The sequence below is a fragment of the Leptonotus elevatus genome, chromosome 6, assembly GCF_054856555.1.
Source record: "Leptonotus elevatus isolate MCC_2025b chromosome 6, RoL_Lele_1.0, whole genome shotgun sequence".
Lineage (NCBI taxonomy): Eukaryota > Metazoa > Chordata > Actinopteri > Syngnathiformes > Syngnathidae > Leptonotus > Leptonotus elevatus.
In genome coordinates this window covers 21,490,507-21,505,014 of record NC_141244.1, presented here as the reverse complement: position 1 = coordinate 21,505,014, position 14,508 = coordinate 21,490,507, and the positions used below count along the sequence as shown (strand labels likewise).

The following is a 14,508-nucleotide window of genomic DNA, read 5'->3' as shown; positions in this document are numbered from 1 at the left end:
TTTTCCCTCCTTTCACAGACAAGCTTTCTTTTTTCTAAGGCCTCCACTTTGACAACACTTTACTTAACGTCTCTCTTGACTGAACTCATCCCACACAATGGCTTGACTTATGTAGATGATGGCGGATTTTGTTTGCGACACTCCTCATGCGCGGTGTGAAATAAATAACCCAACACCCTTGCAAGCACAGAGCCGACACTCAAATCTATTTCCCTTCAGGAGTGGCGGCGGAGAGAAAAAAAATAGGAGTTAGTTTGGTAAACAGGAATCGGAGCGATGAATAAAGCAGTGTCCTGATGCGCAAACACAACAAAAGCCACATCATACAGTAGATCATGTTTCAGTGCGGCAGACTGAAAGAAAACAGCGCTCGAGAGTGATTTTATAGCTGGCTTGACAACAGCGACTACTTAGTGAGTTAAAAAGTACACGCGAGGAAGCCTGCGGCCAGCCGCAGCTGTCGTTGGATTTCCTAAGAAGTGGAGATAAAAGCAAAAAAAAAAAAAAACGTTGAATTTAATTGCACGCGAACAGGAAGTAAGTGACTACAAAACGCTAAGGTGCATGCAGGCTGCATTTGAAGCAGCCAGCTGCTGTGAAATGGCTTCTGAGGAGCCCAAACTGCACGCACTCGTCATTTTGGTCCTGCTTGGTTGAGTGAAGAGCCGCGGTGAGGCTGAAGATGCATGCTGTAGATGCTAGTTGTTAGCCTAGGATAGCAAGATATGTAGTCATTTGTCATTGTAGTCACTAATTTGTCATCTCCATTTTGTAACAGCTGTTAAATATTGTGACTCTCCCTGGAGGCCAATCTGTCCCTTGAAACCCTACTTTGAAACCCTAACTTCTTTAAAACCCAAAGTCACACATTCTAACAGCTGAATTTTTTCAACTCAATCTCGTTAAAGCTGTAAAAAAAAAAATGTGATTGTGCCAGGAGGCCAAACGCTCTCTTGCAACCCTACTTTGAAGTCACACATTCTGACAGCTGAAATTTCTGACTCAATTTTGTAACAGCTGTTAAAATCATGACCCTACCTGGAGGCTCATCTCTCCCTTGAAACCTACTTTGAAGGCCTTAACTACTTTAAAACCAGAGGCCACACATTCTAACAGCTATATTTTTCCAACTCAATCTCGTAACAGCTGTAAAAAAAAAAAAAAAGTGATCTAGCCAGAAGGCCAAACTCTTTCTTAAAACCCTACTTTGAAGCTCTGAGGCCTTTAAAACCAAAGGTCGCACATTCTGACAGCTGAATTTTCCAACTCAATTTTATAACAGCTGTTAAAAACCGTGGCCCTGCATGGAGGCCAATCTCTCTCTTGCAACCTTGATGCCTTTAAAACCAGAAGTCACACATTCTGACAATTGGATTTTTAAATTTAATTTTGTAACAGCTGAAAAAAAATTTTTTTTTTTAAATGAGACCCTGCCTGTAGGCAATTTATTACTATCTCGTGACTTACTTTTTTTCCCCATATTACATCAAACCGAGATGAGTATTCTGACAGAGGCACAGTGAAATGCACCGACTTTCAAATTAAAACTTTTTTCCACTCTGATGTTCAGTTAAGTATTGCGGCCCTTTGTTTGGGCACCTTCTTATAAACGACAAACACATTTAACAAAAGTGAGCACAGCTGTCTATATTCAGACGTGATGGCACGCCGGGCACTCAGGTACAACGCGAGGTGCAATTATGCAGCACCCTGCAATCACTGAAGTCGCCATCCCAAACCCCTGCAGCCTTAATAGCGGTCTGATGAGGCAAAGCGTCACTCCGGAACATCGTACGGCTAATCAACCACTCGAGCCCTTCATCACCTTGCAGGAGTACGAAGGCAATCACCAACCTATTTCCATGTGCCATTTAGCCCCACCGGCACCCATCTTGCACTCTCAAATCAAGTTGCATAGATGTTCGGGGAGGTACCGCTGGGCTGCAGCCAGGTTGCCGCTGGGTGCAATCAAATGTTGTGACAAAATGTGCATGGAGCTATGCAGAGGAGCTTGAAAGGTGTTGCAATAAGCCGCCGCCGGCAGCCGTGAGATCTTGCAAGGTTCGGCTTGTAAATTAAGACGGATGTCTTGTAATTCGGCTTTGTCGGGAAGACAGAAGGGCCGCCGTCTCGGAAAGGTCAGGCAGACAATGGAGTGCTCAGCGCAGTAAGTGAGAACGTTAGGAGGAGGAATAAAACTCAAGCCTCTTGAAAGACTCGGAAGTAAAATGAGACGACAAGAAAGGGACGATATTGGGAATCAACTTGCCTATGAAAGTCGCAATTTGTCAGATGTTTGCCTAAAAATAGCTTGAAATGAATCTTCACTTTCAGCCAGTTACTGAGAAAAACATTCATTGTCGAATGTTAGTTCTGATGTCTGTGAATGTCTACTACCCTGCTCAGTTTTAGTGTTGCGTATTTTTTTTGAGGTGATACATGGTGTAAGAAGTTTGAGAATCCCTGCTTTAGATAATCTTTCTCCAGGGCCGCCGCCCCCTCACGCAGCACGACTGTGGTGACTGGAGAGTCTGCCCCTTACTAATGGGCTCTACTTGCAAAACCACACACACGCGCCAGCATCATCTCATCATGTTCTCTCCGACGAGGAATATAAAGCAACGGAAAGTCTCTGATGTAGCCGAGCTTGAGCTCGGGCCCTCTCAGCTAACACTGATTGCCCCCCCCCCCCCCCCTCCTGGCCAGCTCTACAAGAGCCCTGATGGAGAACAGAAGCGTCTTTCTTTTAATGTATTTTCTTTCTTTATGTCTGATTTTTTCAATGCTAGTAGCAGACATAGTTGCACATGCTACTAAAAGGAATGGAGGGACCTTGTGTGAAGCATATGCAGGAAGTCATTTGACTCGCTCCTTCATGTTTTGCATGCTTTTGTTATTCAGGGGATTTGCTATTAGAAATGAACGGAGTAATGTATTTAACATTAACATTTCAATGATCAAATATAGCCACATATAATGTGTCTGCAGTTATAATATCTTTTCCTGTCGAATTATCATAAAAATTGTGTAGATATGGGGACTTTTTGGCCGATTCTGTTCATAAGTTTTATAGACAGAATTTCCAGGCTCAGCCGAGGCGTTGAGGGGGTCCGGTTTTGGTGCATCCTTGCTTTTTTGCAGATGATGTGGTGCTGTTGGCTTTTTCAAGCCATGATCTTCAACTCTCCTTGGAGCGGTTCACATCCGAGTGTGAAGCGGTTGGGATGAAAATCAGCACCTCCAAATCCGAGACCGTGGTCCTCGTGAGGGTAGGTTGGAGCGGGAGATCGACAGGCGGATTGGTCCGTTGTGGTGAAGAAGGAGCTGATTCGAAAGGCAAAGCTCTCGATTTACCGATCGATCTACGTCCCTACCCTCACCTATGGTCACGAGCTGTGAGAACCAGTTGAGGTGGCTCGGGCATCTGGTTTGGATGCCTCCTGGACGCCTCTCTGGAGAGGCATTCCGGTTATGTCCCACCGGCAGGAGGCCCCGGGGATGACCCAGGACTTGCTGGAGAGACTATGTCTCTCAGCTGGCGTGGGAACGCCTTGGGATCCCGTCGGAGGAGCTGGTTGAAGTGGCTGGGGAGAGGGAAGTCTGGGCTTCCCTGCTAAAGCTGCTGTCCCCGCAACCCGACCCCGGATAGCCGATGGATGGATGGTGAATTTTTGGGAGGCTCCAAAAATAGTATTAAAAAAAAATACATAGTTCACTAATTTTAAGAGAGTTAAATAAAATATGACAAAAATATTCAAATTAATAATGGACATATATTGAATATAATAATAATAATAATATGCCAAAAAGATGCCCCTACAGAATTCGCTGGACATTAACTTGATTTTTGGGTTTTATTTGTACAATCTTCGTGATTTTATTGAAACCATTTTCTTGACAAATTATTCAAACTACACAGATGAAGATGTCACAACTTTTAGCTTTAAAAGAGTAATTAAAAAAAGGTGAATACTTTTCACTTTTCACTGACAAATATTAGTATCAACAGAATAAACAGAGGATATTTATAGGAAACAAAATAAAGTAAAAGAACATAAAAGAACAATAAAATGAAAAAAAGAAGAAAACAAAAAAAATGTGTATACAGTGGACTTCTGCATTTCAGCATTTGTGAATTCCTGTATCCACGCGACTAAGAAAAAAGAAAAATGAAAAAAAAAATTAAAAAATGTTCATGGCAAAATAGCCATTAAGTTGACCATGCTAAAAAAATATATAATACCGCTCATTCATTGCAAACAGCAGATGTCTTAAATTTCTCATTGGCAGTCAATGGGAGACGATAGTTAAGATGGTGACTACTATTTCCGCTACAGCTGCTTTGGCTCACAATATGTTCACCAGACTAGGAATAAACAGCATCAAAAGTAGTGGTTTTAAGTCACTAAAAAGCAAAGTGCTAGCCATTCAGGCGCTAATTGCTTCGCCACGTGAACCTACGAAGCAGTGGACTTTCCGAGCAGCACATTTACAAGAGGCAATCATTATCACAGCTGTCACAAATTATTTTCAAAAATTTGCTGTTCAAGGTCGGAATTGGTTTCCGAATAGCTTGTGTCCGCTGGACACCAATTTTCTAGGCAAGGACATTTTGGAACCCAGCGCTTTATTCTTGTTTGTTGTTTCTCAACACAGTACTTCCTCTTTATAGGAGAAAAAGCGCCCAGGCACATTTGATGGAATTAACCCCGTGGCTTACGCGGTCAGCATGTTGGAAGGCTGTGCGGGACATAAACGGAGGATTAACTCACTGATGCCAGCGTCTTTACGCATTGCACCAATCAACAAGCCAGTTGGGGGGCAAACTGCACATTTCAAGCAAAAACACGGATATTTTTATTTTTTGTACAAACGGGAGGAATTTCAGCATGTAGCGTTGAAATGAACATACATACTGAAAGCATCTGAAATGAGCGTTTATTCATCAGCGCCACTAAATGATATGTAACATTTTGAAGAGCATTGATTGCCACGGCGCCCGAGTTTGACATGTACATTGTTTGCGTTAGCGACGAGCATTACGGGCCCTCTTAACATACCGCAGATGTCTCATTAAATTTGCATCCATTTACTCCGGCGTTGCTTCAATTGATGCTTTTCATCACAGTAGATAATACTCGCTGATTGCAGACTATGGGCCGCATGCAAATTCTTCGGCGCACTCTTAATGAAAAGCAATTAGCGAGATTGATGCTTGTTTCGCGGGAAAAGTGAGCCAGTTTTGCTTTAATGGATGAGCAGCAGTCACAGGGAGGTTAAGGGCTCCATAATGGCCCAGTCAAAAGTCAAAGCGCAATTCTTTTTTTCTGCTGCACCTGGATAACTTTCACTTACTTTCAAGTATTTAACGAACATTTCAAACATTCGTATTGGAGCTGATAAATGATCATTTGAAAACCTAGCCAGCCTTGAAACCCTAATTTGAAGCCAGATTAGAACATTTACCTTCTCTTGAAACCCTAATTTAAAATTGTTTACCCATAACTAAGGCTTGAAGCTCTAAATTGAAACCTTCACCCTATCTTGAAACCCTAACTCAGGTTTGAAACCGCTAAAACCCTAACCCAGGCAATCTGAAAGTGTAACCATGGCCGTCAACCTAATTTCAAATGCTAACCCTAGATTAAGCCCCTAATTTAAACCCCAAACCCTAAATTGAAAGCCTAGCCTTGCCCCAAAACCCTGACCTGAAACTCTAACCCTGGTTTGAAATATGAACTTGAATTGCTGACCCAAGCCTGAAAACATCCCAATGTGCTGGGTACACCTTAAAAACATTTGAGTCAAAAATAACCCAAATTTGGCTAAAGTTTGGTCAAATCCAGTTGTTTATGTGGGTTAAATAATCCCACAAAACAATAAATAAATAAAATAACCCAAATTGGGTCAAAAAGAGACAGACACAAGTTTTGGGTTATTCATGTAACCCAAAGTTTGGGTAAAATAAATTTTTGACTAAATTGGGTCCAAAAGTGACTGGCCTTTTAATTTGACCTAAACAACCCAAATTGGTCTGTCCCTTTTTTACCCAAATGGGGTTATTTTTGACCCAAGTGTTTGTGCAAATAACCCAGCATTGGCTCACTATTGGGTTATTTGCACACTCTACAAACATTTGGGTCAAACATAACCCCTTTGGGTCAAAAAGGGACAGACACAAGTTTTGGGTTATTTATGTAACCTCAAAATTTGGGTCAAATTAATAACCGATGAAACAACCCAAAAAGTTGGGTCAACCGAATAACCCATGAAGCAACCCAACTTTTTCGGTTAAAATGAATAACACTATAGTAATAGTTATGTAAAAAAAAAAAACTTAACTGGGTCAAAAAATGACTGGCCTATTAATTTGACCCAAACAAACCAATTTGGTCTGTCTCTTTTTAACCCAAATGGGGTTATTTTTGACCCAAGTGTTTGTAGAGTGTGCAAATACTCCAGCATTGGCTCACTATTTGGTTGAAATTTCTAACCCAACATTTTGTCCAATAGGGACTTAGCCAATGCTCAGTTAGTCATTTCAACCCAATTTGGGTTACTTTTGACCCAGCGCATGCAGTCATTCGGGAACATTCAGGATTTTCTCTGGGGCAGCCTTTTAAAACCTCCGCAAAGGCAGGCCGGAGCAGAAATTGTGAATAAGTGGAAGCTTCTGGCTCTAAATTGACATTGACTTCTCACCTCCGGGGCCATCCATCAGCCGAGAGGCTGGAGGCACTTCCTGCACCCGTGGGTGTATTTGTTGCCAAGAAAGCAAGCAAAAGTGCGAGGGTGATGGTGGAGGAAAGGATCTCGGTTGCCCTCTGTGACGTTTGTGGTTTTGGAGTGTTTTTTGGCCTGGAGAGGCTTGTCTTATCCGCTACTTTTCTTTGTCTCTCGCAGGGGGGGGGGATAGAGGGCGAGTCTTCTCTAGCCGACTCTCTCACAGTTGATTAGTAACTCCCGCTCTGGCCCGGCCCTCCGGGGATTCTATGCCAGCTCCCCTTACACATCCCCCTTTTCATGCACGCACACATAGCCCCCACTTAGCTCCCAAACATACACTCCCGCACACGGGCGGCTCCCTGCAGACATGCGATTTTAAAGGATTCACACAACCTGACATTTGCGCCGCACCTCCGACAATGAAGGCTTGATTAAAAGGGCGGAATGGAAACAGAGGCAGCCTTTGTTCTTTTGTCCTCAGCCCAGAGTTAAATAGGACTTAGGAGGCGATACCACCACTGTCAAATTGCGAGTGCCTTGCACCGAGACATCGGGGGTTACGCGCAACATCTGGGAATAGATAAGGATGCTGCGAACGCGGAGGCGGGAGGGATCGGAGTCCAGGCAGCTGCTGCTGCTGCTGCTGCTGCTGCTCCGGTGAATTTGGGAGTGTTTGAAGGGCGCATGGAAGTGAAGCCGGGTTTTATCTGGGCTCGGAGGCAGCGCACAAAAGGCGGCGGCGGCGGCGGTGCTACGCGACGTGGCGGGTTTTCAAATTGGGATCAAAAGGTTCGAGCTAATTAACAGGCTAAATACGAGTCGCTAGTCTTCTGTTACTTGTTTGGAAAGTAAAAATAGTTGCTCTCATATGCTGTTCAGTTTCCATGCACATGTATAGTATGTTGAAAAACATTCTCAAAATCAGAATAAGAGAATAGCTTTATTGTCAGTGTGAAAACAAAATGGAACAGACACAACCCGTCCAAGAGACATTGAAAAACAACGACCAACAGGGGGATAAAGAACCTCTTACAGTTCCCCGTCAACCCCAGACTGATTCCTATAATATGGATTTTTTTTGGGGGGGGGGGGGGGGGGGACTCAGCAAACAGGCATACATACAGTGGGGACTGAATCAATAGTGCCTCTGTTGGTTGAAGCCAAGTAGTGCGCTCCATTTTACCTAAATTGCTAAGCAATCAGTTTCACCCAATCAGCAATTATCATGTGTATCCCCAGCAACCATAACGTCACATCGCATTCTTGTCCAATTGCATTTCTATATGTGTGTTTGAATTAGTCTGTGAGGAGGCTGACACGCTCGAGTCAAAGTGACAAGGGCACGCCTTGAAATTAGATGTATTGAATTGGATTCGAGAAATAATTGCTGGGAAAATAGCCGACATTGACGGGCCTGCAACAGCTATGCCAATGGCTGTTGTTGTTGTTTTTCTTCCAATATAATGGCTATGCATAAAATATGTATTCATTACATGTGCTAGCGAGGGGAGCCGCACACACCTCTGAGTGGGAGCAGTTAAGCAGATTGTTCCGCCACACCATTGCTATGAGCTACTATATATGTTATTAAGTCGGACTCATAGAGTTACAAAGAGATGAGGACCAAATCCACCAACGACAAACAACAACCATGAAACACAAAATCTAATAAACACAACCATTAGCTACCATTATTGGACTTTCACATTTCACAGTTTACAGTTTTCAAAACGGGAGTAGGAAGAAGTTGGAAACGTATCGAGTCCTACACCATATATTTTGACTTATTTCATTAATGATACAATAAGAGGTTCATATATTTCAATGAAAGAAAAAAATCGATAAACCTGTTTGTGTATACGACTGCACTTTGACATGTACGTACATTTGCCAGTAGCATATGCGCATGTCAATTCAAAGGCATACAACGTAATAATTCATCCTCGTACTCACATATACAATTTTCGTTACACTCATCCTGATACATCGAAAGAATTGACACCATTTCTGCTGTTTTGCCAGCTCATGTCTGATTTAAATAATTTTCTTGAACTCTGCTTTTAAAAAAAAAATTTAACTCAGCAAGTGACTTGCATCTTTTCAGATCGGTACCAAAAGGATTCCACCAACTAGACAATGTGTAATTTCTGAAGAAATGGCGTGTGAAGGCTGAATGAAAAACAATAATTATCTGGAATGATATTGAATGATGCGAAGTATAATAAATGACATGGAATGATATACAATGAGCTGGAAATAGCTGAATAGCTGCACGTCGAAGTTGAAACGGTTTGAATCAATCAAGAAATGTTCAAGTTGTCGGCGGGTAAACGCTGAACAGTTGAAAATTGGAACGGTTTAAACCAGTGAATAAATGTAGAAATTGTAGTGGAAAAAAAGCAGAAAAAGGGGGTAAGGTGTTAAGAAGGTTTGAAGAATCAAGTAGGGTAACAGTAGATTGTTGTATGCGTTGTACAATATTTATAAGTCATAAAATGTCATTGTATTTAATTAAATAAGTAGTGAATGTGTTGGTTCTGCTATTTTAATCGATTAATAATTCTTATGGCTCTTTTTTGCTGTTTGAAAACCGGGTCGGTATTTGTTTTGTATGCGTTTCCCCAGATTTCCACCCAATAGGATGTCCCAATGTAATATGCTAATATTTAGCCTATTTACATTTTTACAACGTACTTAAATGATTTAATGATGTTCTTTTCTCTTCTGAACACTGATATATGGCAATATAGCACGTCAGCCTTTCATCACAACACTTGGGATAAAAAAAATAAAATTCTACTAAAAGTAGTACACTTACAAACCAGCATGGTGTGTATTTCACAAGGCATATGCTTGCAGCAGCCGTTTCACACGCCACTTTGCGCTACAATATGAAAACACCATCTGGTGCGCGAGCTAGCGGCTAGGCTACGCTAGCCGGGGGCCGAATAAAGCCCCGCTGTGTCCCGGGATTATTTTAGTGGTGGGTTAGATCCTCTCTATTAGCCCCCAGTGACTCGGATTATTGGGTAATCATCATTATGTGTTAGTGAGCAAGCCGCTAAGCACCTGCGCTTTCACTCGAGTCTCGTTAGCTTAAGTGATCGGAAACTTGGGCATTGTGGCTCGGATTAATTTAAGAGGAAAAAAAAGTGCTTCTTCTGATGTACAAAGTCTTACTTTCCACTGGAGAACAGATGATTACAGGAGACGCAAAGCCAACATATTCATAATCAATCTGTCGTTTCTTGAGGTAATGAATAGACAGAAAATGGAATTGGATTGGCATGCAAGTGCCCCGGCGAGACCGCTCGTTTGTTTTAAGGAGCATCGTGGGCGAGGAGTTATGGCTTTCGCTGTGTTCCTAAAAAGCCGGGAGGGGTAGCTACGATCTTCTCGTGTTTGTTAGAGTGGATGAGAGGGAGTGCGTTAGCATTAATGAACCAACTGTAGTGTCGCAAAGAGCTATGATTCTATTGCGAAATTAACCTGTGGGATTATAAAAGTGTAGATTCAGATTCCGATTTTTTTCTATGTGGAACATAAGGAGTTTTAACTGCCTCGCGTTTTAGCCACACGTCCACTCTGTAAACAAATACAAATGCCGCTTTGCGTCGAGCTAGCAAAAGTCGTGCCCCACAATTTGCTGTTGGCGGGACAACAAATTTGGATTTGAAGTGACGCCGATAACCGATATTTGGGGCCGATATTCATTTTCACTCAAATTGAAAATATTGGCATCAAAGTTTTAAAAAATACAAACTCCAAGTCTTAGTTTTTTGGTTTTTAAAGCATATGTTTATGGAACAACTTTTAGGGTTCGTAAAATGTTGGAGTGTTAAAAAACAACAACTTAGTCAATAGATATCTTTGTTTTAAAAATCAAAAACAAAAGTTCCGGGATAAGAATTACATTTTTACTTATCTTAGTTTTAATTTCAAACAAAAACAGAAGGTGCAGAGAGTTCCCAGGCTCAGCAGCATCTCTGAAAATAAATACAAATATTATTAGTATTATTGATTTGAAATTAGTTCCCTTGAAGTAAACACTTTGGGGGGGGGTCTATTATCGGCCATATGATTCTTCAAAATGGCCGATGCCAATATTCGTCAAAATGCTGAATATCGGCATCGATAATCGGCCCGGCTGATAATCAGTCTATCCCTAATTATTATCGCAACTAGATTACTTTTCAAAATCCTACTCAGAAGTCAAGATACCAATGTCACTATATAGAATGAATGAATGAATGAATGAATGAATGAATGAGTTACTGAAAGACCTTTTGGAGTGATTATTGATCTTATAGTCGACCAACAGTTTTTTTTTTTTTTACAATAATATATTCAATGCAACCCCACTAGTCTTAAAGATGGTGTTCTGGTAAATATTGCATTAGTGGAATATGAGTTGAAATCCATCCGTTTTTATCCATCTCAGGTGGCGGCCATTTTGCCACTTGCCGTCGACTGAAGATGACATCAATGTGACTCAGGTCTCAGGTAACAACCAATCACAGTGCAGCTTCAGAAAACAGGTGAGGTGTGAGTGGTCATTGCCTGAGCCCTGAGCAACTGTGATGTCATCTTCAGTCGACAGCAAGTGGCAAAATGGCCGCCACCTGAGATGGACAAAAACGGCTGGATTTTGCTTCACAACTCATATTCCACTTGTGTAATATTAATCCAAATGTCATGGTCTTCATATATTCATGTGTTACCTCACATGTCATATTGTGCTGGAGTTTGTATATATATATATATATATATATATATATATATATATATATATATATATATATATATCAAACAAATATAGACCAAATTATTAAATGCAGAAAAAAGTGATTCGAATAATGGCAATGTAAAGATTGTAAATTGTAATTAAGCACGTCAACCTGCAATGCTAAACATACACATTAGCAAAGCGCGGTGTCACGGCCGCACAAAACAGATGAAAAATGCTGCCGGGCCAGGTGTTCCCGAGACGAGACGAGGAAATGAAGTGAACTCTGCATTGAACAAGCGACACTGATGAAGTGCTTTACAGTACGACGCTGATAAAGCAAATTGATCCTTCAATAAATCCCCAGCCTGAGTGACAAGCCGGCCAGACAACAAAGTGATGAACGGCTTTCATCAATAGAGATAAAAATCGGCCATGGCGCCGCCATTAGCGGCGCTCGGCGAACAAGGTGCAAATGAATGGAAATTATCCGCCTACTACTTTAATAGGCCGCATATTATGGGCCATTTTCCCCCTGCAAACAACTGTGTGGGAGGGGGGCGGGGGGGGGGGGGGCAAACAAAAACAAATAAAAAGCGCAGCATGCAAAGGGGACGGAACCGAAAAAGCACGCTTTTCCACCATCCTCTCCGGAATGAGACCAAGCCGCCATCTGGCCTCGACTTAGATCAATGTACTGTAAAAAAGCCACCGAATCAATGGCGACATCTCCACCTTGGATGCCCACCATTACCCAGATGGCACTTTGGTGGGGGCTGGGGGGGGGGGGGGGGCGGGGGCGCACCGCCACGGCAGCAATATTTGATAGTTGAAAAGAGCGCCCTCTTCTGTTTCATTGTAGTGACGTGGTGGAACTTTAATTGTAATTGATTTAACATATCAATGCAGTTTCTATTATTGTGGTGCTTTCAAGTGCGGTAACCAAAATACTGGAATCAATGAATCGATTTTCTGTACCGCAAGTCAAATACATTATTATCACTTTTGCGGAATCTTGACAGGAATTGACCTGTCCTGGTTGCCAAACTGCAATCATCAATCCATTTTCTTTTGATTTGGTCTTTGTTTTTCTTTTTTTTGACGCCCAAATCTGACATTGAGCACATTCCGCAACCTTCTCACACAAACACACACACACGAATGCAATGATGGCAGTCTATAAAAAGCAACCGTTGTGACTGTGACACTTCAAGGTACAATTGTCTCAGCACCTTGACATTGTTCTTTTGTTTTTTTCCCCCCCAAAATACAACTCGTCTGTCAAGTGTTTTTTTTTTGTTTTTTTTTAACTAAAAGAATTGGAGCTTGAAGGGATGGCGAGAAACGGCAATGTCAGAGAAGTCGAGGCTCTCTGCGGAGATGGGCAGTCAATCATCGTCGATTTGTTTGTGCTGCGTGACAGCGACATCATGCTCACTGTGTACTCTGATTTTTTTTATTTTTGGGACAATTACCATAAGGTATACATATGGAGTGAAGTGTGGCCTGTTAGAACTCAACTTTTAATTGAGATTTTGTAAAAACTCAAATCACACAGTCGCCTACTTTACATTATAAATATAGATGGTTTTTTTTTTTTTTCATATGGGATACGATTTGGGATATTTCCCCCCTAAAAAAATCTTTACGCAGGATGCTGATGCACAATGTGACATCTGGAACACAATTGCAAACAAAACAGGCATTGTGCTGCTTCCGCTCATGCAGTTTGTCACTTGTCCAAAAATGCTTCCTGGCCAACAAACATCAACCACGATTTTGTTCTTCTTTTTTTTTTTTTTTCCTGAAGGGACCCAGAAAACAACACGTATCGATCCCTGCTGTCACAGCAATGGTCACATTGTGTGTAGCTCGTTTGAGTGATGGCAGCGACGCGCAAAGCTGACTCGCTTGGAGGTTTGGAGTTGGACAGCTTGATTTAGACGGATTTTAATTTCTACACACCTCAACTCTTGTGATGGGGGGGGGGGGGGGGGGCGGTTGGGGGGGCTTTCCTCGCGCATTGGAGGTCACATTGCGGCACTTAAGTGATGCAATGACTTCCTGTTGCTTTCGAACCAACGTCCAGCCATGTGTCACGGCATGCGGGATCATTTGAACGGTGACGTTCTTACATAAAAAGCCCAACTTACCTATTCGGATGACGTGAGGCATCCCGCACGAGTATTGAATCCACATGAGACCCGCAAGCAGCCACGTCCAGTATTCCAAAGTAGTCCCAAAGCGCCAAGTGTGCCGCATGCTTGTAAAGTCACCCGATCCACCTTTTCCTTTTCAAGTGTGGAAAAAAAGAGCACTTAGGAAATGCGCATCGCGACCAAAGTCTCCTCTCATACTCGCTGTTGCAGCATCTTGTCCGAAACGTGCTTCGATTAGGTTCGAAATCAGGGAGAGGGAAGGGAGGGGTTGGGGGGTGGGGGGCAAAAAAAAAAGCCCCACTCGACTCCACCGCGTCTGCGTCCACTCCAATTGCGAACTGCTCGCTTTGCGCACACTCTCGCGCCCCTTGCGGAACTTAACCACGCGCGCGCGCGCAAAAAAAAAAGCTGCGTACAGGGACGAGCGAAAGTGATCCAGCCAGGTTCGGAGCTCCTCAAGGTCTAAACTGGTGTTCCGCGACGCGCAGGTGGACGAGGACACGCAGGGAGGAAGGGGGGTGGGGGGGGGGGGGAAGGCGCCTCCTCTTCGGTTCGGTTTGCGCGCGCACGGAGCGTCAATGCGCGGCCGTGAGGCTGCAGGTGGTCCGGCGAACGTGCACACGCGTGCGTGATGATTGCGCGTGCCAAGGACGAGTGGCACAGATGGAGAGAAAGAGAGAGAGAGAGAGAGAGAGAGAGACGTGGGGAAGTCCACTCAGCCGTGGGTGCGCGTCATGGTTGCGTAAAGTGGGGGGTGAGGGAGGAAAGCCGGTACTGTTTGCTGCTTGTTGTTGATAAAGTTTATGTTCTTTTATTTAAAAATAAATAAATACATTTGGATTCATCTCTCTCCACTTTGGGCATTTTTCCCCCACTGAAAGGAATTGAATAAGTTTC

At 42.9% G+C, this 14,508-nt stretch overlaps 1 protein-coding gene across 2 annotated transcripts in view; it reads right to left on the bottom strand.

The window, feature by feature from the left end:
- The window catches only part of grik3 (glutamate ionotropic receptor kainate type subunit 3), a 99,430-nt gene extending 85,188 nt beyond the window's left edge, over positions 1 to 14,242 (bottom strand). The window contains exon 1 of one of the 2 annotated variants that reach the window (XM_086077406.1): positions 13,606 to 14,242. In XM_086077406.1, the coding sequence (XP_085933532.1) occupies positions 13,606 to 13,714 (109 nt within the window). In that variant the 5' untranslated portion in view covers positions 13,715 to 14,242. The remainder of the gene's footprint in view (positions 1 to 13,605) is intronic. The other variant, XM_086077408.1, reaches the window with a different exon arrangement.
- Positions 14,243 to 14,508: the final 266 nt, after the last annotated feature.